The 27909-nt window shown below is 42.0% G+C and overlaps 1 protein-coding gene across 2 annotated transcripts in view; it reads right to left on the reverse strand.

Moving 5' to 3' along the window:
• Positions 1–27909, reverse strand: part of FGGY (FGGY carbohydrate kinase domain containing) — a 184919-nt gene that overhangs the window by 97575 nt on the left and 59435 nt on the right. For both annotated transcript variants that reach the window (XM_077276886.1, XM_077276887.1), the window contains one exon: positions 17697–17812. In XM_077276886.1, the coding sequence (XP_077133001.1) occupies positions 17697–17812 (116 nt within the window). The remainder of the gene's footprint in view (positions 1–17696; positions 17813–27909) is intronic.

Below are 27909 nucleotides of genomic sequence, written 5' to 3' on the forward strand. Positions count from 1 at the left end.
CCTATAGACCTGTAGAAGCGCAAAGCACAGCGCGAAACAGCTGTCGTCTCTCGCCTGCTCACACGGGCTTCGGCTCTCTCTCTTCCCCGGCCATGTGTTTTAACTGGATCGTGTTGCAATAAAGGACTAAGAACGTGAAAGATTGGTGAGTGCCCTCATTTTCTTCTTTTTCATTGCTACATAACTACTATAATACTGCTCCTATGTACAAGAATATAACTACTATAATACTGCCCCATCTACAAGAATATAACTACTATAATACTGCTCCTATGTACAAGAATATAATTACTATAATACTGCTCCTATGTACAAGAATATAACTACTATAATACTGCCCCTATGTACAAGAATATAACTACTATAATACTGCTCCTATGTACAAGAATATAACTACTATAATACTGCTCCTATGTACAAGAATATAACTACTATAATACTGCCCCATCTACAAGAATATAACTACTATAATACTGCTCCTATGTACAAGAATATAATTACTATAATACTGCTCCTATGTACAAGAATATAACTACTATAATACTGCCCCCTATGTACAAGAATATAACTACTATAATACTGCTCCTATGTACAAGAATATAACTACAATAATACTGCTCCTATGTACAAGAATATAACTACTATAATACTGCCCCATCTACAAGAATATAACTACTATAATACTGCTCCTATGTACAAGAATATAACTACTATAATACTGCTCCTATGTACAAGAATATAACTACTATAATACTGCCCCTATGTACAAGAATTTAACTACTATAATACTCCCCCTATGTACAAGAATATAATTACTATAATACTGCCCCTATGTACAAGAATATAACTACTATAATACTGCCCCTATGTACAAGAATATAACTACTATAATACTGCTCCTATGTACAAGAATATAACTACTATAATACTGCTCCTATGTACAAGAATATAACTACTATAATACTGCCACTATGTACAAGGATATAACTACTATAATACTGCCCCTATGAACAAGAATATAACTACTATAATACTGTTCCTATGTACAAGAATATAACTACTATAATACTGCCCCATCTACAAGAATATAACTACTATAATACTGCTCCTATGTACAAGAATATAACTACTATAATACTGCCACTATGTACAAGGATATAACTACTATAATACTGCCCCTATGAACAAGAATATAACTACTATAATACTGCTCCTATGTACAAGAATATAACTACTATAATACTGCCCTTATGTACAAGAATATAACTACTATAATACTGCTCCTATGTACAAGAATATAACTACTATAATACTGCCCCTATGTACAAGAATATAACTACTATAATACTGCTCCTATGTACAAGAATATAACTACTATAATACTGCTCCTATGTACAAGAATATAACTACTATAATACTGCCCCATCTACAAGAATATAACTACTATAATACTGCTCCTATGTACAAGAATATAACTACTATAATACTGCCCTTATGTACAAGAATATAACTACTATAATACTGCCTCTACTTATTAACATTGACCCGAATTTTAATTTTCTATTGTTATCAGCAGAGTAAGTAGAGGAAAAAGTATAATGGATGGAGGACGGATTTGCTATTATAGCTGAGTGATCATCACTACATCTCTACAGTGTAATGAATATGGCGGGTGTTTTCATTTTTGAGAAATTGTTGAACTTGCAGCTACATTTACAGCTGTTCATGGTGGGGATTCTGATCTGGGGGTCATGCTTGTTCATAGTGGGGGGCCGTAGACTGTCAGACAGAAGCCCTTGAACTTGTGGATTCCCAGCTGCTGGGACAGACTGGCCTTGTTGACACTTTGACATCAGCAGGTTTAACGCTTGGAACCGACATCTCACCTTTTTAGATTATTGATGACATGTTTTGGTATAACCTGTCACTTTACTGCTAAACAAGTCAAGTTTATAAAGTTTAAGCCATTGTTACAATTTTTAGACAATTTTGTCTTTAGGAAAAAAAAACTACATCCAATCTTCTCTAAAAATGGAGAGAAGATCAGCCAACTATTACTAACTAGATCCAAACCAGGACAAGAATATGACTTTTAAATTACATTAGTCAAAGGGGGCGGGGCAGTGACAACACTTGAGTATAACAGTACAAAAAAAATAAATAGTTGTATGATCATAAGGAGCCAGAAAGATCAGTAGTCCTTAAATAAGAACTCCCCCTAATGATGACTGTCTAAATCTGTATGCAGTGAGCTCCCCCTAGTGATAGGTGTATATCTCTGTATGTAACCACTTCATCTTAAAGGGAACCTGTCACCCCCAAAATCGGGGGTGAGCTAAGCCCACCGGCATCAAGGGGCTTATCTACAGCATTCTGGAATGCTGCAGATAAGCCCCCGATGTATCCTAAAAGATGAGAAAAAGACGTTAGATTATACTCACCTGGGGGGGTGGTCGGGTCCTGGGCCTCCCATCTTCATCAGACGACGTCCTATTCTTGTCTTCACGCTGCGGCTCCGGTGCAGGCGTACTTTGTCTTCCCTGTTGAGGGCAGAGCAAAGTACTGCAGTGCGCAGGCACTGAGCCTCTCTGACCTTTCCCGGCGCCTGCGCACTGCAGTACTTTGCTCTGCCCTCAACAGGACAGAAAGTACACCTGCGCCGGAGCCGCAGCGTGAAGACCAGAAGAGGGCATCATCTGATGAAGATGGGAGGCGCCGGACCTGGCCCAGCAGCAGGAACGCCCCTGGGTGAGCTCCCCTTAGTGGCGGATGTATAAATCTTCATGTAGTGAGCTCCCCCTAGTGGTGGCTATATAAATCTATATGTAGTGAGCTCCCCTTAGTGGTGGCTGTATAAACTAGTATGCAGTGAGCCCCCTTAGTGGTGGCTGTAGAAATCTGTATGCAGTGAGCTCCCCCTAGTGGTGGCTGTATAAACTAGTATGCAGTGAGCCCCCTTAGTGGTGGATGTATAAATCTGTATGCAGTAAGCTCCGCCTAGTGGTGGCTGTATAAATCTGTATGCAGTGAGCTCCCCCTAGTGGTGGCTGTATAAACTAGTATGCAGTGAGCCCCCTTAGTGGTGGCTGTAGAAATCTGTATGCAGTGAGCTCCCCCTAGTGGTGGCTGTAGAAATTGGTATGCAGTGAGCTCCCTCTAGTGGTGGGTTTATTATTTACCTCTATGTGCAGGAGATTTGGTGCCCTGCATTAGAATAATGGATCTCAGGGTACTATAAAGAACTAACGTTGCCATAATGATAGAAGGGGATTTTTTTTTAAATTTCAGTCTAGTGATGTCGAGTTCATATTGAGTTGAAACCAGATGATTCATCTTTCTGACTTCATAGTAACCAGTCCTGACTTGATCATAGAGCTGCACCATGTAGCAGACATGTGCTTTAGTGAAGGAGAGGGCACTGTCTGCACATTCCAGATGGAGGAAAATATTGCTATGTTCTGCCTTGTGTATGAAGCTCATTTTATGGGGTCACTGACTCTGTACCTTTCATGTGGTTCCCACCATTACCTGATATTTACTAGTGATAAGACACACAGCACAGACAACAATGAGTCTCTGGCTGGAAGATAAAATGGTTAATATTAAAATAAAAAATGGCCCCCGCAGGAAGCCGACCCCACCTCATCAGCAGCACTTTATCCGTCACTCTGCGTGTTATATAGTTATGGCTGGCAACGTGGCTGTGAAAATCACCCAGCCAAAAAAGACAAAAGGAGAAAGTTCTGTTCCCCAGTAACCTGTCTGCCAAACACACAGAGCCCCATTGTACTAGCGGCAAGAAAAGCCTGAATTTATTGTAATTTTCCGCAATGCAGCCACAGTTGCCAACATATGTCCAGGACCCGGAATGCTATTCCCATGTAAGTTTCATAGCTGTGAACAAGGCGGCTCAGGATGAGCTATATAAGGATTTATATAGTAAAGGAATTGTGGGAAGATCCAAGAAAATGCTAAACAAACATAATATGAAGCAAGTGATGAGGACTAACGGTCCCACACCATCCCTACGAGGGTTGGGAAATAAGTTACACTTGCGCACCCCTACCCTACTCTCAGCAAGACGTCAAAACCATTTAGCTTAGTTGTGGAGTCCATGCAGTCTAAGCTTTGTATTGTATGATTAGATCAGGTTTTTATAATAATTTACATTTTGTTTATGGTTTTTGATTGATTTTCCATAAGAAAAGCATGCACCATGCTAATGCTCCCTGTTTTTTTGTAGCTTACTTTACTTGACAGCTTTGCAATATAGACTTGAGCAGAATAAGCAGAGTCATCTCACTCTCATTACAACTCAGGGGAGTTAATAATTGCTGAAGATTTAGATAATCAAGTAGTAAGTGCTTCAGCCCTCGGCGCCTCCGCTATATGAGTTTGCGTGGTCTACCACTTGCAAGACTTACAGTTTTCCAGGGCAGACTTGATAACACTGGAAAGAAGACTTGTTAACACATCAAAAGTCACCAGTTTTGCACTTATATTATTCCCCCTGCTTCCCTGATTAATACATTTTTTTTCCAACATCAACCATACAATTCTAGACATAGGAGCCTTTTTATTTAGTGCTAATTGTTATGGTCTTTACAAGGGGACGTCTTTTAAGGTTGCACTTTATTTTGAGCTACACCTCCAGACCATAGAAGTTAGCCCTAAACTAAAGGAACCATATAGCGGAATTAAAAAAAAAAAAAAGAAAAACCTACATATTCATGGGAACAGCTGGAATAAAATAAGGTCAAAAACTGGACACTGTTGACTTGGTTACAGGTCCTCTTTAAGACAATGCCAAGGGAAAAGTGTCAGGGTGATCTACTATAATTCGAGGTATGGCTGTATAGATCCTAAAGCCACAATAAAAATTATATCTGTCTTGATAATTGTATTTATAAAATGATCTCTTTAAAATGACTAAGCTTTCCTGAACAGCCAATGCTTTAAACCAATGTCCAGCTATGGAGATTTTATGGTTGCGCTGATTCTATGCACCTGTTTGTACGGGATGTGGCTGATATCCCTGCACTAAATAATTAGGAGAGGAGTCCACATACATTTGGCCACAAAAAAAAATTCCAATACACGGGAAATAGCAAACATATTGCTTATTTACATTTACTATTATTTCATTTTGCATGTTGATTATATGTTGCCATGGGTGACATCACTGTTCTGTTTTTGCATTCACTTTGGACATGTGACTACTTTTCGTTAAAAAAAAAAAAATCCTAATTAAATTATTACCTAGACCAGTCATAAAATTTCATAAAATGTGCAGAAAACTGAGCATCTATTCACCTCTACATGGAAACTCTTTAATTAAGGCAGCCGGAGCTGCAAAGTACAAACGTTGTCGGCTGCCCAAAAAAAAATTAGTCTTTTATCAACAGAAAAAAAAAAAAAACGGAAAAAAAATCTTGTAAACTAACACGTTCCTTAAAATTAGATGAATGTAAACAGCCAAGAAAAATACTAAGAAAAAGTCCCGCGTACAATGTAACATCTGAAGACCGTAAAATAAAATTGTGCCTGGGTCCATAGATGGAGGTGTTAACTCGGACGCTCAATGATTTTATTATATGTTCCTTTCATACTGAGCTTAAAGGGGACGATCATCGCGAGTACGGCTTCCAATGAGGTCATAAGACGAGTCCGTGTGAGGAATTAGCCTAAGCGTGGACTCCTAGAATAACAGCATTGGGAACGGATTCAATCCTTACAAGTTTTAGGGTTTCATCTATTGCAATAAAAGCCTTTGAAAGACAAACAAAATGCCCAGAGCCTTAACACCCTCTTGGCAGAAAAAAAATTCTAAAAATTTGTGACAAATTTGTTTTTATAGACAAAAAGGAAAATAATAATAGGGAGAAACAAAAGCACGGGAAGGATTAGACACAAATACAAGAGGTCCAGGGGAGATCGTCTTACCAATGTGGACAATTTAAGATGCTCCCTGGGGTTTACGTTGAATGATGATACAGGCATGAGATGAGAAGAAGAAATTGCAGATAATGAGGGAAATGGCAATGATCAAAATTACATTTTGTCCAGTTTGGCAAAATGAGAAGTACGGTATATACTTGTATAAAAATCACTGCAACGAGAGGGAAGAGAAGGAATTAGATTTTAGTAATTAAATTACTGGTAATGGCCACGGTACCATTACCAGGAACAGTGGGTATATAGGCAGTTACCCCAAATAATAGTATGATACAAACTTGCCATGTTTTGCCACTGTAATCTGGGAAATGACTGGTGTTGCAGAATTCTCATCTGGAAACTTATACCTGCAATTTTGGAGGTGACACCTCTTTTTGTTTATTCCCTCCCCCTATATGTTTGTTTTTGCCCTCCCAAAATGTGCAATTCAATTTCCGCAGTTCAAGAAACGGTCTGTACATGCTGATTTCTGGGACATTATCAATGGTTTTGGAGGGACCATGGAGATTTGCAAAGTTTAAATTTCAGGAGGTTGATGAAGCTGAGTAAGAAGTTTTATTTATCACTGGTATGATTTTTCAGAGAAGTCGTGGATTTCAATTTCTGCTATAAGCCCCATCATGTTGGGTTATGCTACAGTGACCGTTGTAACCTGAATCTTGTGGAACCCCATGTAAAATTTCTAACAGGGCCTCCAAGTAAGACAGGACTTGAGAAGTATTGGTGTTCTTGTATGAGACAAAAGGACCTTTTGGACTCCCTCTTAGGCTCCAGGGCTCTAGTGTGACTGCACACAGTCAAGTCTTAGGCTCCTGGTGAATGTCGACTCCCAAACCCAACTATTGTGGCTACCCTCTACTAAAGCGTGTCTGACCCTTACACTACTGGGCTGCACCAGTAAGTCATATTATAAACATCTGTTTGCCTTTGTGGGTGCTCGTGGACACTGTGGCATTAACTTTCACGAAATTTTTCACAGAATTAACCTTATAGAAAGCGTCCTACCTCAATTAATTTTCACCGCAGAAAAAAGACACTATTTCAAAGATACTAATAAAACTTAACATTAACTTTCACACTGAATATCCTAACTGTGGAGACACGAGGGTCAGTGGGTGCTTTTGTTCGCTGGCCTGAGACCACATGGGCTAGGGCTCATTCCACTGAATGCCCGGTCTCTCTTCTCGTGGCATAGTACTACTCAGACAACACAGGGTGAGGGGAAAACAGCGTGGCAATACTTTATTGAACCACAAAACAGAAAATATTATTGAACAGTCCCAGAAAAATACCTAAGATGGTGCAAAATTATGGAGTCTCACCCTTCTGCTGACTCGGTGGGATAATAGCAGATGCGACTTCAGGGGTTTCAGGGTTGACTCCCCCACCTGTGACACCCACAGAGAGGATGTAATGACAAGCTTAGGAAGCTGACAGTCCATTGAGGCATGTGGCCAGGTGGCTGGAGGGTATCAACCTGGCTTCTATGAACATCTCCATGGAGCCAGATGACCGGTGGTTCCCAATCCTGGCTTCCTCAAACGTATCCATGGAGCTCAGGTGATCAGTGGGTTCAAATCCTGGCTTCCACAAACGTTACCATGAGTTCAGTGATGGTCAATGGAGCAAATCTATATTCTTCCAGCTAGGGCCATGGTCCCCTAAGCTGTCATCCTGTAAAATGTGAAATCTCTGTCCCTTGTGATGGAGCCATGATGTCCTGGCTGCTGTCCTGTAGTGTTCCTGGCTGTGTTTTTTCAAAGAGTCTCTTAATCTTGCAGAAGGACAGAGAATCCCTTTTTTACCCAATTCTGTGGCTGAGGTCATCATCCACAGGTCAGGGGGAAGTGGGATGAGTTTAACTCTCATTGTTTGAGTATTTAGTTAATCCTAGTTCATCCTTCTCTGTTTTACAGGTCAACAAACTAGCTATCCTGGTACAATCTGCAATCAACATATTAACAAACATCTATTGTTCAATTACCCTCCATCTCTGTCGTCCAAGATAACAGACGATAAGTTATAATAAGCATCAACTTAAAAGTCAACATTAAAGGCTCATACGAATAATAGTCTTTATTTCTTATTTCTTGCCCAGCCAAAGAAAGTCACCTAAATTCAAAAGTCAACATAAATGATAATAACGTATGTCTCTGGGCATACTGACTTTATATATGGATAATTAAGATTAAATGCTGTGTCGTCACACTAATACCGATGGTAGCTGAGGTCTTGAACATTTTGAGGAGTTGAAACCCAAAGGTCTGGCATTTTGCATGTGTTAATGAAGGAAGAGGCATGCGTGACAATCTGAATTTGGTTCATCTGACAACTACCATGCGACTCCACCAGGTTACTCCTGCTTATTTCTGTGTTGACCACCTCGAAAACCTCTTTATGGCAACCCGTCCTACCCATGACACAATAGGTTATTGGTCTACAGTCAGGTGTCTCCGTACACTGGATTACACTTTTGACTCGTAATCATCTTATAATCAGTCTCACTTTTAATACTGTGCAATCAAAGAAAGGTCAAACCTAACCACAAGCCTTAGCCCGGAGCAGAGAACGTCAGGGAGTCACCACATCATACGCCGCTCCGTTTAACCAGACAAACAGTGAGGGATGAAATATACCAAGAAAACACCACAGGAGGACGGGACTGCTCTACAGGAGAATGGGAAATGATCTGCGAAGGGGCTACTTACAGTAACTAGCCCCCATAGATTGTAATAACGGCACACAATGGTCGCTCCTCCTGCCAGCTCTGAAGTCTGACGATATGGAGTTAGCACATTACAGATGTGACCATGGCAGTAACGTGTAATGTCAGTCTGAAGAAGAGAAATGATTGGCTAGCTCTGTCTCTAGTTGTAGAGATTATATTTCATATTTTTATATTTATATTTTTTTAAATCTTCTCTGGGATCAGCAGCCATATTGGAGACCCTACTCTTCCCATATGGGCATTGTAGCAAGAAGTGTGCTCTAGTTCAGCTGCAACGAAAAGTAGTCAAGTTGTCAAAGAAATATCCTCCATTATTGCACTTTCTAGGAATCTCTTTATTTCTCTAATTGGATTTGAACCCAAACATCTGTGCTAATAAAACAGGAGAACAGTCACCTCTGTGATTGGTGTATGGGGCTGTGGTTGGTGCTGCCCAAATAAATGAAAAAACCGACAGACTCCATCGATGGAGCTTATAGCTGATACAGAGAAGAAGGGCGGCCATATTACTATACTAGTGCTTCTCGCTAAATTAGAATATCATCACATAGTGAATTTATTTCAGTTCTCAATGCAAAAAGTGAAACTCGTATAGAGTCATTACAGAATGATCTATTTCAAGTGTTATTTCTGTTAATGTTGATGATTATGGCTTACAGCCAATGAAAACCCAAAAGTCATTATCTCAGTAAATTAGAATACTTTATAACACCAGCTTGAAATATTATTTTAAAATCTGAAATGTTGGCCTACTGAAATGTATGTTCAGTAAATGCACTCAATACTTGGTTCTTTTGCATCAATTACTGCATCAATGCGGCGTGGCATGGAGGCGATCAGCCTGTGGCGCTGCTGAGGGGTTATGGAAGCCCAGATTGCTTTGATAGCAGCCTTCAGCTCGTCTGCATTGTTGGTTCTGGTGTCTCTCATCTTCCTCTTGACAATACTCCATAGATTCTCTATGGAGTTAAGGTCAGGAAAGTTAGATGGCCAATCAAGCACAGTGATACTGTTGTTTGTACACCAGGTATTGGTACTTTTGGCAGTGTGGAAAGGGGCCAAGTCCTGCTGGAGAATGGCATTTCCATCTCCAAAAAGCTTGTCGGCAGAGGGAAGCATGAAGTGCTCTAAAATGTCCTGGTAGACGGCTGCACTGACTTTGGTCTTGATAAAACACAGTGGACCTACACCAGCAGATGACATGGCCCCCCAAACCATCACTGACTGTGGAGACTTCACACTAGACCTCCAGCAGCTTGGATTGTGGCCTCTCCACTCTTCCTTCAGACTCTGGGACCTTGATTTCCAAATGAAGTTCAAAATTTACTTTCATCTGAAAACAACACCTTGGACCACTGACAACAGTCCAGTTCTTTTTCTCCTTGGCCCAGGTAAGATGCTTCTGGCGTTGTCTATTGGTCATGAGTGGCCTGACACAAGGAATGTGACACTTGTAGCCCATGTCCTGGAGACGTTTGTGTGTGGTGGCTCTTGAAGCAATGACTCCAGCAGCAGTCCACTCCTTGTGAATCTCCCCCACATTTTTGAATGGCTTTTTCTTAACAATCCTTCCAAGGCTGTGGTTATCCCGGTTGCTTGTGCACCTTTTTCTACCACATTTTTTCCTTCCACTTAACTTTCCATTATTGTGCTTGGATACATCTCTCTGTGAACAGCCGGCTTCTTTAGCAATGACCTTTTGTGGCTTCCCGTCCTTGTGGAGTGTGTCAATGACTACCTTCTGGACATCTGTCAGATCAGCAGTCTTCTCCATGATTGTGGAGCTACTAAGGGACCTTTTAAACAGTTAGGAGCCTTTGCAGGTGTTTTTTGCTAATTATTTTAATTTACTGAGATAATGACTTTTGGGTTTTCATTGGCTGTAAGTCATAATCATCAACATTAACAGAAATAAACACGTAAAATAGATCACTCTGTGTGTAATGACTCTATAAAATATGAGTTTCACTTTTTGTATTGAAGAACTGAAATAAATTAACTTTTTAATGATATTCTAATTTTGTGAGAAGCACCTTTATATACGAGGCCCTTTGCTGTTGCTGTCCGCTCTGATGCAAACCCTCATAACTACCAGTGGTTTATAAAACCCTTATTACTACTGCTGGTAGGTGAACCCCTCAATAACACTGACAGTATACAGAAGGTTATATAAAACTACATGATGCAAATATATGAAAAAACAACAGAAAATTCAGAAAATGAAGAAGTAAAAGGAATCTAATATTAATAGACGCACCCTGGAACATTTCCTGTTCTCTCCGAATCCCAAACCTACATGAGGAAGCAGGGGACTTTTTGTTAATACCAATTTTTCCATTATATTTCTATTAAAATCTTTAGAAAAGAAGAAGCGACTGTCTAGAGATGGGCAAATGCATTCAGTACAAATCAAATTCAAGTTTAATTTTATGAAAATTTCAAGTCTCGATGAATTTGAACAATTTGTATTTCAATTTGCACTTTATACACATTGCAGAAGAACACATCAGCCATAGAAAGCTGACATAAATTCTGGAGCAACCATGCAGGCTTCATCATAATGCCTTACAGCTATCACTCAGACCTCACATCCAGCCTATATTACTGGGAGAGACGCACAGACCTCACATCCAGCCTATATTACTGGGAGAGACACACAGACCTCACATCCAGCCTATATTACTGGGAGAGACACACGGACCTCACATCCAACCTATGTTACTGGGAGAGACATACAAACCTCACATCCAGCCTATATTACTGGGAGAGACACACAGACTACACATGCAGCCTATATTACTGGGAGAGACACACAGACCTCACATCCTGCCTATATTACTGGGAGAGACACACAGACCTCACATCCAGCCTATATTACTGGGAGAGACACACAGACTACACATGCAGCCTACATTACTGGGAGAGACACACAGACCTCACATCCAGCCTATATTACTAGGAGAGACACACAGATCACACACCCAGCCTATATTACTGGGAGAGACACACGGACCTCACATCCAACCTATATTACTGGGAGAGACATACAAACCTCACATCCAGCCTATATTACTGGGAGAGACACACAGACCTCACATCCAGCCTATATTACTGGGAGAGACACACAGACCTCACATCCAGCCTATATTACTGGGAGAGACACACATACCTTACATCCAGCCTATATTACTGGGAGAGACACACAGAGCTCACATCCAGCCTATATTACTGGGGGAGATACACAGACCTCACATCCAGCCTATATTACTGGGAGAGACACACAGATCACACACCCAGCCTATATTACTGGGAGAGACACACGGACCTCACATCCAACCTATGTTACTGGGAGAGACATACAAACCTCACATCCAGCCTATATTACTGGGAGAGACACACAGACTACACATGCAGCCTATATTACTGGGAGAGACACACAGACCTCACATCCAGCCTATATTACTAGGAGAGACACACAGATCACACACCCAGCCTATATTACTGGGAGAGACACACGGACCTCACATCCAACCTATATTACTGGGAGAGACATACAAACCTCACATCCAGCCTAAACTACTGGGAGAGACACACAGACCTCACATCCAGCCTATATTACTGGGAGAGACACACAGACTACACATGCAGCCTACATTACTGGGAGAGACACACAGACCTCACATCCAGCCTATATTACTAGGAGAGACACACAGATCACACACCCAGCCTATATTACTGGGAGAGACACACGGACCTCACATCCAACCTATATTACTGGGAGAGACATACAAACCTCACATCCAGCCTATATTACTGGGAGAGACACACAGACCTCACATCCAGCCTATATTACTGGGAGAGACACACAGACCTCACATCCAGCCTATATTACTGGGAGAGACACACATACCTTACATCCAGCCTATATTACTGGGAGAGACACACAGAGCTCACATCCAGCCTATATTACTGGGGGAGATACACAGACCTCACATCCAGCCTATATTACTGGGAGAGACACACAGATCACACACCCAGCCTATATTACTGGGAGAGACACACGGACCTCACATCCAACCTATGTTACTGGGAGAGACATACAAACCTCACATCCAGCCTATATTACTGGGAGAGACACACAGACTACACATGCAGCCTATATTACTGGGAGAGACACACAGACCTCACATCCAGCCTATATTACTAGGAGAGACACACAGATCACACACCCAGCCTATATTACTGGGAGAGACACACGGACCTCACATCCAACCTATATTACTGGGAGAGACATACAAACCTCACATCCAGCCTAAACTACTGGGAGAGACACACAGACCTCACATCCAGCCTATATTACTGGGAGAGACACACAGACCTCACATCCAGCCTATATTACTGGGAGAGACACACAGACCTCACATCCAACCTATATTACTGGGAGAGACACACAGACCTTACATCCAGCCTATATTACTGGGAGAGACACACAGAGCTCACATCCAGCCTATATTACTGGGAGAGATACACAGACCTAACATCCAGCCTATATTACTGGGAGAGACACACAGACCTCACATCCAGCCTATATTACTGGGAGAGACACACATACCTTACATCCAGCCTATATTACTGGGAGAGACACACAGAGCTCACATCCAGCCTATATTACTGGGGGAGATACACAGACCTCACATCCAGCCTATATTACTGGGAGAGACACACAGATCACACACCCAGCCTATATTACTGGGAAAGACACACGGACCTCACATCCAACCTATGTTACTGGGAGAGACATACAAACCTCACATCCAGCCTATATTACTGGGAGAGACACACAGACTACACATGCAGCCTATATTACTGGGAGAGACACACAGACCTCACATCCAGCCTATATTACTAGGAGAGACACACAGATCACACACCCAGCCTATATTACTGGGAGAGACACACGGACCTCACATCCAACCTATATTACTGGGAGAGACATACAAACCTCACATCCAGCCTAAACTACTGGGAGAGACACACAGACCTCACATCCAGCCTATATTACTGGGAGAGACACACAGACCTCACATCCAGCCTATATTACTGGGAGAGACACACAGACCTCACATCCAGCCTATATTACTGGGAGAGACACACAGACCTTACATCCAGCCTATATTACTGGGAGAGACACACAGAGCTCACATCCAGCCTATATTACTGGGAGAGATACACAGACCTAACATCCAGCCTATATTACTGTGAGAGACACTCAGACCTCACATCCAGCCTATATTACTGGGAGAGACACACAGATCACACACCCAGCCTATATTACTGGGAGAGACACACAGACCTCACATCCAGCCTATATTACTGGGAGAGACACACAGACCTCAAATCCAGCCTATATTACTGGGAGAGACACACGGACCTCACATCCAGCCTATATTACTGGGAGAGACACACAGACCTCACATCCAGTCTATATTACTGGGAGAGACACACAAGCTCACATCCAGCCTATATTACTGGGAGAGACACACAGACCTCACATCCAGCCTATATTACTGGGAGAGACACACAGAGATCACATCCAGCCTATATTACTGGGAGAGACACACAGAGCTCACATCCAGCCTATATTACTGGGAGAGATACACAGACCTCACATCCTGCCTATATTACTGGGAGAGACACACAGATATCTCACATCCAGCCTATATTACTGGGAGAGACACACAGATACCTCACATCCAGCCTATATTACTGGGAGAGACACACAGACCTCATATCCAGCCTATATTGGTGGGACAGATACATAGACTTAACATCCAGCCTATATTACTGGTAGAGACACACAGACCTCACAGCCAGCCTATATTACTGGGAGAGACACATATACCTCACATCCAGCCTACATTACTGGGAGAGACACACAGACCTCATATCCAGCCTATATTGGTGAGACAGATACATAGACTTAACATCCAGCCTATATTACTGGGAGAGACACACAGACCTCACAGCCAGCCTATATTAATAGGAGAGATACATATACCTCACATCCAGCCTATATCACTGGGAAAAACACTCCAACAAGAGAAAAATCAGGCTGCAAACTGAATATTAGGTAGTCTGAATATAAATGAAGCAATGAATATTCCAGACTGAAACCTGCGATTTTAATTATCTAAAGATAACGCAAGGATAGATTATGTAAAATATATTTTTCCATATCACAGGTGTCCATAGTTTTCAAAGCTGCGTTACAATTGGACTAAAACCATGCAAGTTCTAAGCACGTACTTTGTTAAAAGGGATATCCAGGACTTTACAAAAAGCAAAACATGTACCTAAGCACTAACAGACAGGTAATTGCAACTTACCTGCCTGTTGAGCCCGGCGCCGTTCTTCCCCAGCAGAGAGCAGTCACAAACCTCTCCTGCTGGGGATTCAGCTGCCTCTGATGATGCAATGAGGCGGGACTTCCTGCATCATTCTGATTGACAGCCAGATCCCTGCTGCCTAACTGGGGGAGTCGGCTGTCATTCAGAATGATGCAGGAAGTCCCGCCCCATTGCATCATCAGAGGCAGCTGAATCCCCAGCAGGAGAGGTTTGTGACTGCTCTCTGCTGGGGAAGAACGGCGCCGGGCACAACAGGCAGGTAAGTTGTAATTACCTGCCTGTTAGTGCTTAGGTACATTTTTTTTGTTTTTCCATAAAGTCCCAGATATCCACTTTAATGAATGTCATGTGACAATTAACAGTGAAAATATCTTTAAGTAATGTCTTTCGGAAACTGCACAGCTCAGCCTGCCGGGGTGGATTCTGCCCTGCATCGTAGTCGCACCTTATGTGCAACATGGCAGCAGAACGTGAAAGCAAACTTCATGGGCACGTATTGGGGCATATAAGGCAGTAAATCCATCATCAGGCTTTTACACAGAGTGCAGTGGAATCACTGTGAGCCGCCGTGATTGCTGCTGAAAATCACCACATTTTTGATCCATTTGAAAAAAAACTTTTTTTTCAAATCAGAGCAGATTCTGAGCAAAAGAAAGAAAGAAGCGTATAAGCCCAATAGTACTCCATAAAGCTGTACAGCAGCCGACGGCCACCGGACTGTATAGGCACATAGTACAATCAGCACATTATGCCCTAATTGACACTTCATAAATAATTAACTTCAAAACTGCTCCAATGCATAGACCGGCAGCTGCGGATGAAAAGAGCGACCGCGTCTAGGTGCTGTGCTTCTTACATGGCTCCCTCCGAAAACACATCACAAGTCAGGACAAAAAGGGCACTCACAGGATAACTACGTGTGACGGCAGCAGTCACCCCACAAATATAACACCTGTACACTCCCAGAAGGATGTGCGAGAAACTAACTAGAAATGTGCTACATCCAGAGCCAGCTGCTTCCTCTAAGAGTACAATGTAATCATGGCAGAATGTAAGAGGAGTGATATTCTTGTACATAGGGGCAGTATTATAGTAGTTATATTCTTGTACATAGGGGCAGTATTATAGTAATTATATTCTTGTACATAGGGGCAGTATTATACTAGTTATATTCTTGTACATAGGGGGCAGTATTATAGTAGTTATATTATTGTACATAGGGGGCAGTATTATAGTAGTTATATTCTGTACATAGGAGCAGTATTATAGTAGTTATATTCTTGTACATAGGAGCAGTATTATAGTGGTTATATTCTTGTACATAGGGGCAGTATTATAGTAGTTATATTCTTGTACATAGGGGGCAGTATTATAGTAGTTATATTCTGTACATAGGAGCAGTATTATAGTAGTTATATTCTTGTACATAGGAGCAGTATTATAGTAGTTATATTCTGTACATAGGAGCAGTATTATAGTAGTTATATTCTTGTACATAGGAGCAGTATTATAGTAGTTATATTCTTGTACATAGGGGCAGTATTATAGTAATTATATTCTTGTACATAGGGGCAGTATTATACTAGTTATATTCTTGTACATAGGGGGCAGTATTATAGTAGTGATATTATTGTACACAGGGGGCAGTATTATAGTAGTTATATTCTGTACATAGGAGCAGTATTATAGTAGTTATATTCTTGTACATAGGAGCAGTATTATAGTGGTTATATTCTTGTACATAGGGGCAGTATTATAGTAGTTATATTCTTGTACATAGGGGGCAGTATTATAGTAGTTATATTCTGTACATAGGAGCAGTATTATAGTAGTTATATTCTTGTACATAGGGGCAGTATTATAGTAATTATATTCTTGTACATAGGGGCAGTATTATAGTAGTTATATTCTTGTACATAGGAGCAGCATTATAGTAGTTATATTCTTGTACATAGGGGACAGTATTATTAGTAGTTGTATTCTTGTACATAGGGGCAGTATTATAGTTGTTATATTCTTTTACATAGGGGGCAGTATTATTAGTAGTTTTCTTTATTATTTATTATTATTTGATGTATATATTGTGGGCACAGTATCCGATGTAATGTCCCACAGATCCAGCAACCATGACTAATGTTCTGTATATGACACAATATATGATGTTGAGGAGACAAGGTGACAGGTTTATAGGTTAATATGCTGAGCGTTGATATCTTTATGTCAGTTTGTTTTGAACTTTATGAACAGAATCCGGAGCAGAACACGAGCTGCTGCTGACCTAAACACTACAGCAGATGCTCACACTTGCTTCCCTTTTCTTAACAACTTCCTTCCCTCTTGTACAGATTTCTTCTGCAATTTTACTAAAAATTATATTATATAAATAATACAAGTTCTCCAGACGTTTCTCTCTGTACAAATGTCAGTAGAGATAGATACATTGCATCAGTTGCGGCACATTAGAAAGAGTGAACACTGTAACGTTTACCTAGAAATAGAAGTTTTCAGTCCTCTGTAATATTTTAATAGTCTGTCCAGCTTTTGATCCCCCCTAATAGTACTGTCCACTAATGGCACCTATTACAGTGCCCAGAGGGGTTTCTTACCTATTTTTGCATAGTTGTCTTCTATAATATCTTCTAGTCCAATCTCCTTCCAGAAACTGTCATCCCATCCTTGATCTGAGGAATACGTCCATTTACAAACCAGAGTACAAAGAGATCTGAATGAAGGGACAAAACATAGAAGGTGTAAAGAATTAGAGGGAATCTGAGAGCGGCATGATGAATGGGCAGATACCCTGATTCCAGTGATGTATCACTTGTTGGGCTATTTACTGCGGTTTTGATATCACTGTCTTGCCTCCTGCAGATCTACAAGTTTTTTGAATGCGGAACTTTCCATTATCTCGACCACACCAGTGAGCGACAGATTTCTATGCATACTGTGTATAGGCAAAAAGTTGCCAATCAGTGCCGGGTGGTGTTTGGACTACATGGCAGCAGGTTTACTAGTCCTCTAGTAATAAAACCAGTGTTTTATCAGAAGGAGATTATCAAAACTACAGCAAGCAGCCAAGTAAGGGGCACTTTGCTGGCATCAGGGTCATTATGCTGCTCTCAGATTAATTGGCAAAAAACCCGGTGACAGATTCCTTTTAATAGCAGATACAGTTGCAACACCAAAAAGAGTAACATATAAATATATTATATTGAACACAGAGGGCTACAGTGTCATTGTCCTGTAGGTAAAATGTCAGTGCCAGTATCTTGTACTCCAAGTGTGAGTGTTATTATCCTGTACTCCAACTGTCAGTGTCATTGTGCCATACATAAAGTGTCAGTGTCATTATCTTATATCCCAATCGTCAGTGTCATTATCCTGTACCCCAAGTGTCATTTTCCTGTGCCCCAAGTGTCAGTGTGTAATTATCTTGTACCCCAATTATCAGTGTGTAATTAACCTGTACCCCAAGTGTCAGTATCAGTATCCTGTACCCCAAGTGTCTCGAGTTCAGTTTTACAAAACTGCTGAATGTGAAACAAGACCAATAACAAATCTCCATTTTATAATGGAGCATTATGTGTTCTGTAATATGTGCGGTGTTTCCGTTCTTAATCAAACGTAAATTTTACATTTACAAACAAGAAGAGAATTTGAAAATGATGAAGAATGGAGACACTGTGAGCCCGAGTCATTATGCATTTTGTTTACGTAGTTTCTGTTTTTTCTCCTGTTTTTTTCCTGTAAGCCTTATCCTTCTTTTGCGCTTTTTAAGTCTTGACGATTCCTAAATTGCTGCTTTTTAAAGTATTTTCACAGATATTTTCCAGTCTCTTCCTGCAGTGATTTTATGTATGCCTCAAATAATCCCTCCCACTCCAAACATTGAGACATAAGCAAAAACACTGAACTTTCTTTGGCTAATAAGTCACAAAACAAGTTAAAGGCAAAAAAATAAAGAACATTTTTTTATTTTGTGTTGCAAAATTCATGAACCACCTGCCATTTTGAAAGAAATTGGCACAAATAAATGTCAATGAAAACCACAAGACAAGCAAAGAAAAGTAACTAAGGAAAAAAGAACAAATGATAAATTAGGGCTGAAGTATATAAGAAAGTTGTAGAACTTTTCATTTTCCGATAATATTCCTCTTTGTCCGTCACGTCAGCTGTTATGAATCTTGGGCTTTCTGTACATATAAACTTATCTGCGTAATTTTTTTTCACAACATGATTTATTTAATTTGTTCACCAGACTGTGAACAATGTGAGCAGGAGCCGAGGAAATGAAGTAACAAGAAGTCTTCATGTATCTTTTATGACTCTGAAGTGACAAATTCAGAAATATCAGAATGAAGCTTTTACATAAAAGGTGCTCATGGCTTTCTTTGTAGGTCCAAGGACGCACATCCATCTGCAGTGTATAGCAGCAATACACGCCGCCGGTGAATCACAGGCCGGCAGCTGACGTCGGCGTGCCTGTCATGAGTGGCGCATGGCAGTGACGTCGTGTGCTGCCCGTGCCGACACACCGAAGTCAGTCATCGGCTATAGAAGAGGACGCCGCAAGTCGTGAAAGCGGAGGAAGGCAAGAAGAATCATTGATTTATTTTATGTTTTGGAAAACAGAAAATACATTACACCAGGAAGGGGCCCAGGATGGAGGACATTACACCAGGATGCAGGTCATTATACAAAGCAAGGGTCCCAGGATGGGGGTAATTCTACCAGAATGGGGTCCATTGTATATCACGATGGTGAACATGGTTATAGGATAGGGGACACTATACCAAGAAGGGGCCCAGGATGGAGGGCATTGTTATAGGATGGGGAACATTAAACCAGGATGGCGGAAGCAGTTTAAAGAAGGGGTCAGGATGAGGGACATTATTACATTAAGGTGCACAGGACAGGGGACATTATACCAGGGCTTGGCCCAGCATGGGGGAAATTATTACAGAAAGGGGCCAGGACATGGGACATTATTACAGAAAGGAGCCCAGACAGAGGACATTATTACAAGAAGGAGCCAGGACAGGGGACATTATTACAGGAAGGTGCACAGGACAGGGGACATTGTACCAGGGCTTGACCCAGCATGGGGGAAATTATTACAGAAAGGGGCCAGGACAGAGGACATTATTACAGGAAGGTGTCAGGAGAGGACATTATTACAGGAAGGTGTCAGGAGAGGACATTATTACAGGAAGGAGCCAGGACAGGGGACATTATTACAGGAAGGTGGCAGGACAGGACAGGGGACATTATTACAGGAAGGAGCCAGGACAAAGAACATTATTACAGGAAGGAGCCAGGACAGGGGACATTATTACAGGAAGGTGGCAGGACAGGACAGGGGACATTATTACAGGAAGGTGCCAGAAAGGGGGACATTATTACAGGAAGGAGCCAGGACAGGGGACATTATTACAGGAAGGTGGCAGGACAGGACAGGGGACATTATTACAGGAAGGTGCCAGAAAGGGGGACATTATTACAGCAAGGAGCCAGGACAAGGGACATTATTACAGCGAGGTGCCAGGACAGGGAACATTATTACAGGAAGGTGCCAGGAGAGGACATTATTACAGGAAGGTGCCAGAATGATGGTCGTTATTACAGGAAGGTGCCATGATAGGGACACTATTACACATATGTCTTTATAGGATCTAGAATGCTACCAACATGGAGGTGTGAGCCCAGGTCCAGATTTTGCACCGGGGCCCATTGACCTGTAGTTGTGACACTGGACTTGAATGTAGTTGCTCATTTAATGGCCTGAAATTGTACTTGGGACCCCACATTTTATTTTACCCAAGTGTACAATTTATTTGAAACCAGCCTGGACCTCCAGTTTGGATTTATGCAGCTATCCAATTCTATGCAGGAGAGGAAGTTCATAGTGGTGGTAAATTGTCCTCTGCATGAGCTGGATACCCTAAAGCAGCCACATGCGCTGCCTCTGTGTCCTCAATCACCACAACTTCTCTCAAAGGCGATGCCACTCAGCTTTTCACCAATCCTGAATGACTGTTTTACCCTTTGCAGTAATTGGAAACATATGCATTGCTTTAAAGGTCCAGCAGCTACAAAATTACCAATCTTAAAGTGCAGAACTATACATTGAATTCATTCTCGTCAGCGGAAAAAGAAAATATTTCCCCTCATTTCACCATCGTAAACGGAACACAGTGATCTGTGCAGCGGCGGCACCATGTATCCTGTGGTTTCACAACGATCCAGAATGTGCTCACATCACCAAAGCGGCGCACGACTTCTAGCGAGATATGTGCGGAGTTAAGTAGGGACATGAGACGGGGATTAATATTCAGGAATCCTCGGCTTCTTAGAGGAAATTTGGTTTTGCAGGCCGGAGGAGAATTTCAGTCGCTGCAAGTTTTCAATCATAGATGGATGTTGTGCCAGGGATAAAGAAATCTCTATTTTATTCAGTGCGATGAGGGTGTTGATTACAGAGCGGCTGAGACGAGAAATTCTACCATTATTTGGGTTTCCACATTTTTATAGTTGGAAATATTTTCATGGTCTTTTCTGGAGAAAAAAAGGTTGAATGGATGCCGGTACCCCCGCAGTACCCCCACAGCACCCGACTCTGGGGAAACACAGACTGCAGAATGCTCCTGTACAGAAAAAGAATATCCGCCACATACCTGCTAATAAATGATGGTAAATGTAACTGTCAGGGGTACAGAGGTAGCAGGCGACCCGGATTGTGGTGCCAGAGGTCACCCGCAGTGCCATATAGCAAGTATTATAAATGACAGGCGGCAGGAGGGGCCGTGATACACATTTGCATTAGTGCTCAGGGGCTTCTGGTGCTCATGGTCCTGAGAAACAGGACAGAAGCTGCGAGCAAGGATGACGTCTCTCATCGCCACATGATTACAGATTAAAAAAAAAAACATTTACCGTTGGTCAAACATTTCTGTGCTCCAGGACACAACATAAACAATAGGAAAGTTGTCTTATTAAAAGGCCACTTTAAATCACAAAAACATTGAAGGGTTAGAATACAAACTTATTAAAGTTTTTGATTCCCTCCACACAGGACAAAATCTGTCAAGACTCAGGATTCATGACTAAAGGTACCTTCACACGAAACGACGCTGCAGCGATAGCGACAACGATGCCGATCGCTGCAGCGTCGCTGTTTGATCGCTGGAGAGCCGTCACACAGACAGCTCTCCAGCGACCAACGATGCCGAGGTCCCCGGGTAACCAGGGTAAACATCGGGTTGCTAAGCGCAGGGCCGCGCTTAGTAACCCGATGTTTACCCTGGTTACCAGCGTAAAATGTAAAAAAACCAAACAGTACATACTTACATTCGCGTCCCCCGGCGTCCGCTTCCTGCACTAACTGACTGACTGAGCGCCGGCAGTAGCAGGGCACAGCGGTGACGTCACCGCTGTGCTTTCACTTTCACTTTGCGGCGCTCAGTCAGTGTGGGAAGCAGACGGCGGGGGATGCGAATGTAAGTATGTGCTGTTTGTTTTTTTTACACTTTACACTGGTAACCAGGGTAAACATCGGGTTACTAAGCGTGGCCCTGCGCTTAGTAACCCGATTTTTACCCTGGTTACCAGTGTAAAATATCGCTGGTATCGTTGCTTTTGCTGTCAAACACAACGATACACGGCGATCGGACGACCAAATAAAGTTCTGAACTTTATTCAGCGACCAGCGACATCACAGCAGGATCCTGATCGCTGCTGCGTGTCAAACTAAACGATATCGCTAGCGAGGACGCTGCAACGTCACGGATCGCTAGCGATATCGTTACAAAGTCGTTTCGTGTGAAGGTACCTTTACTACAGAATCTGAGGAATCTGCTCCAGAGACATTGAGGGCACCGGGCCTCTGATCTTACTTGGTTATTGGGATTATAAAAGGTTTACACATCTAATCTAATTAAGCAATCACTCCCTAAGCTCACTTTAAATGTCCATTTATTATGCCATGCCTCTGTTTTTGTTTTGTTTTTGTGCATATATTTGCGCTTCTTCAGATACTTTGTTATACCGTGCCTGATGAAGAGGCCTAAGAAGTCTTGAAAGCTGCTGTGTAACATCACTTATTTTTCTTTTGTTAGTCATTGAAAGGCATCATAACTACAAGATTATCTTGTTTTTCCCACTGAGAACATTCTATTTTCGACTGGCTAACATGGTACCAAAGCTTAAACTAACTTTTAGGCTAAGTGCACATAATATAATAGAAACATATGCACCACTTCGGCATTTATCACCCACTCCTGGTTTTGGCTTACAAATAGTGATGTAAAATACTGACAAAGTAATGAAGGTGTGAACGTGGCCAATGGGTGCGGTTTTGCCCCTTTTTGCAACCCAATTCTTAAGACTGTTTCTGCAAAATCAGGACTATCGGCAAGTTGGCAGAAGGAAATTGCTTGGGACCTTGCATCTTTGCAGCTGTGCCTGTGTGGTACCTCCTCCGCGGGAACAAAACTAATTTGTTTTATTGCTCCATCTACTTTAGACTAAAGGTTAAAGGGGTTTATAAGAAAAAGAAGTGGCAGAATGAAGGGATGTGTAAGAAAGTAATATAAATACAATTATATAAAGTTCACCCATTTTAGACTCCACAAATCCAGTGTAGGCTGCTTCGATCTTCTGTCACATGATTGGCTGCAGTGGTCCAGTGCAGGATGCCGTCGGAGGTGCTTTTGATGAAGCTCCATTCCTTTCCCTTCGTTTGCTTCAGCCAATCACGAGCCTCAGTAAGTAGGAAATGGAAGGAGAGAACATCACATCATCACCTCCTGTCCTGCTTGGTGCCACTGCAGCATCATAATTTGCAGTAAAAAAAAAGAATCATATAAAAACTGCATATAAGATAAACAATTCAATGCTCTAAAATGGTGCCAAAAAATAAACTCATGAAATGAGAAAAATAGTCATTTATGGAGCAAATACACAACAATGAGGCTCAGTGCCTTAAAAAGGCCATTACAGCGGCCTGCCCAGGAGCTAGGGGGGTTAGAGAGGCTGAGTATACAATACATCATTATCTTCTTTTTTTTTTTCTCTTCTATTTGTATTTTTTAGTAAATCAGACAACCCTTTTTAACTAAGTTTTCAAATATTCTTGATTTCGAAAGGCGAAAGGCCTACCATTTTGTTCATACAGGTCCCGTGCCGACCTTGGTGTTTCCATGGTTACAGACAACGAACAAGTCCTACATGTAGTCAGAAACTGCACGTAAAGGTCGTCTCGCTGTCCCCCAGTTCTATTATAATGATCTGTAAGTTGGCATGAGAAGGATCAGAGTATACGGATGATGCAAAACATTGCTCCGTCCAAAGTCACCTGGTAACTCTAAATAGGGCTTCCAAGGACTGGCTTTGTGCTGGCTACTCCGACCATCAGGTCCCACGGGTTGCCTGTACTCCACTCTTTACCCCATGTACAGGCATGTGGACTTAAGCCCCCTTTCATATTACACCAATGTCAGCCAAACCCGCCAATAATGCCTGATTTAGTTGACAGTAAAGTGTGTATGATAGCCCCGGACAATTTATTGTTGGGGGAGTTAAAACTCCGGTAGGTCTGATTTTGAACTGCCAATCCTTTTGTTCTCTAGAGATAAGTCGCCACCAGACATGTTCCTATGCAGAATGCAGGAGCTCTCTAGAGAAGGAGTGCTCCTGTGTATGGGAGAGATGGCCGGGATGACAGCAGTCCAATATATATGGGGGTCCTTACATGGGGACTCTGGGTTGAGTCTTCAGAGTAGCAGCTGGCTTTCAGGAATGGTTGTTAGCCGAGTCAGAACCAGAAGGTCCAGATAGGGATAAAATGGCAGAGAGAAGAAAAGTCAGTAAATGAGCCAAGGACTGTATCAGAATTATTCACTAGCATCGAAGGAGCTGAGAACAACAGGAGATAACCAGACCTAGTAAAAACAATAACTGGCAGCTATTGACTGACTGCTGGAGGCTGAAGTAGGAAGGAGCCCCGTCCATGGCTTAAACAGAGAACTGATTACAACAGACCAAAGAGCTTGCTCAAAAGAAACAGGAAAACTATTTGGAGGGACAAAAGGCCCACAGTAACACGCCTGTGCTGCCCAAAGTCCAATGAAAGGGGCACGAGCTTGTGCAGCCATGGATGCTACAGAATGCCGCGTCTGGGATATAAGAGGAGTCTTGGTCCCTCCGTGCTTGTATCGATCATGTCTACATTGCTCAGGTGACAGCATTGTTTTCTATGTGTTTTATTAACTAAGGTATCAGGTGGCCTTTCAAGAAAAAAAAAAAAGATTGCATTACGGTGAGAATTACCTGCAGCCTCAGATGTGCTCTTCAAAGTCATCGCTCTTGATCTGTGATGGTTGTTACAAGCACCTGACAGACCGAACACAGAACTCTGCTCTTGGAAAGGTCACCGCGTGGCAAGGTGATCGGATTGTGGGGAGCACAGAGGAGATGTGTCTTTGATGTGGGAGTCGGGATATTTACAGCCATTAATGAGCTGATATACATCTCACTGGGCATTATGGCAACTGCACCAACAATCACTTAACCCGCAAGTCACAGAATATCAAAGAGCCTGGAAAATAGAGAAATAAATGTAGAAATATTCTACGGACTTGTTACTATCAGCGGGACTGCCCGATACCCCAAATATATCCGTATTCACACCACTGATGGAAGAACTCACTATTCATAATTATAGAGAGATGAAGATGCCCAGGTTATACCAGCACGCTCCATATCACTATATACAAGGTGTATAACTTATACCAGCTGTACATATATAATCATATACAGGAGATACCCAGGTTATACCAGCACGCTCTACCTCTATACACTTAGAATACTGTGCACAGTTCTGGTCTCCGGTGTATAAGAAAGACATAGCTGAACTGGAGCGGGTGCAGAGAAGAGCGACCAAAGTGATTAGAGGACTGGGGGGTCTGCAATACCAAGATAGGGTATTACACTAGGGGCTATTTAGTTTGGAAAAACGAAGACTAAGGGGTGATCTTATGTTAATGTATAAATATATGAGGGGACAGTACAAAGACCTTTCTGATGATCTTTTTAATCATAGACCGGTGACAGGGACAAGGGGGCATCCTCTACGTCTGGAGGAAAGAAGGTTTAAGCATAATAACAGACGCGGATTCTTTACTGTAAGAGCAGTGAGACTATGGAACTCTCTGCCGTATGATGTTGTAATGAGTGATTCATTACTTAAATTTAAGAGGGGACTGGATGCCTTTCTGGAAAAGTATAATGTTACAGGGTATATATATTAGATTCCTTGATAGGGCGTTGATCCAGGGAACTAGTCTGATTGCTGTATGTGGAGTCGGGAAGGAATTTTTTTTCCCCAAAGTGGAGCTTACTCTTTGCCACATGGTTTTTTTTTGCCTTCCTCTGGATCAACATGTTAGGGCATGTTAGGTTAGGCTATGGGTTGAGCTAGATGGACTTAAAGTCTTCCTTCAACCTTAATAACTATGTTACCATGTATCACTATATACAAGGTGCATAACTTATACCAGCTGTAAATATATAATTATATACAGGAGATACACAGGTTATACCAGCTGTAAATATATAATTATATACAGGAGATACCCAGGTTATACCAGCTGTAAATATATAATTATATACAGGAGATGCCCAGGTTATATCAGCTGTACATATATAATTATATACAGGACATACCCAGGTTATACCAGCTGTACATATGTAATTATATACAGGAGATACCCAGGTTATACCAGCTGCACATACTGTATGTAATTATATACAGGAGATACCCAGGTTATACCAGCTGTACATATACACTCACCGGCCACTTTATTAGGTACACCATGCTAGTAACGGGTTGGACCCCTTTTGCCTTCAGAACTGCCTCAATTCTTCGTGGCATAGATTCAACAAGGTGCTGGAAGCATTCCTCAGAGATTTTGGTCCATATTGACATGATGGCATCACACAGTTGCCGCAGATTTGTCGGCTGCACATCCCAAAGATGCTCCATACAAGGCAGGATGGATCCATGCTTTCATGTTGTTTACGCCAAATTCTGACCCTACCATCCGAATGTCGCAGCAGAAATCGAGACTCATCAGACCAAGCAACGTTTTTCCAATCTTCTACTGTCCAATTTCGATGAGCTTGTACAAATTGTAGCCTCAGTTTCCTGTTCTTAGCTGAAAGGAGTGGTACCCGGTGTGGTCTTCTGCTGCTGTAGCCCATCTGCCTCAAAGTTCGACGCACTGTGCGTTCAGAGATGCTCTTAGGCCTACCTTGGTTGTAACGGGTGGCGATTTGAGTCACTGTTGCCTTTCTATCAGCTCGAACCAGTCTGCCCATTCTCCTCTGACCTCTGGCATCAACAAGGCATTTCCGCCCACAGAACTGCCGCTCACTGGATTTTTTTTCTTTTTCGGACCATTCTCTGTAAACCCTAGAGATGGTTGTGTGTGAAAATCCCAGTAGATCAGCAGTTTCTGAAATACTCAGACCAGCCCTTCTGGCACCAACAACCATGCCACGTTCAAAGGCACTCAAATCACCTTTCTTCCCCATACTGATGCTCGGTTTGAACTGCAGGAGATTGTCTTGACCATGTCTACATGCCTAAATGCACTGAGTTGCCACCATGTGATTGGCTGATTAGAAATTAAGTGTTAACAAGAAGTTGGACAGGTGTACCTAATAAAGTGGCCAGTGAGTGTATATAATTATAGGGAAAAAATGGAACAGCACCAATGGTGGGTGCCTGGCTCCCCGGACAGAATGGTCCACTCATCTATC

Source organism: Ranitomeya variabilis, chromosome 8, assembly GCF_051348905.1.
Source record: "Ranitomeya variabilis isolate aRanVar5 chromosome 8, aRanVar5.hap1, whole genome shotgun sequence".
NCBI lineage: Eukaryota > Metazoa > Chordata > Amphibia > Anura > Dendrobatidae > Ranitomeya > Ranitomeya variabilis.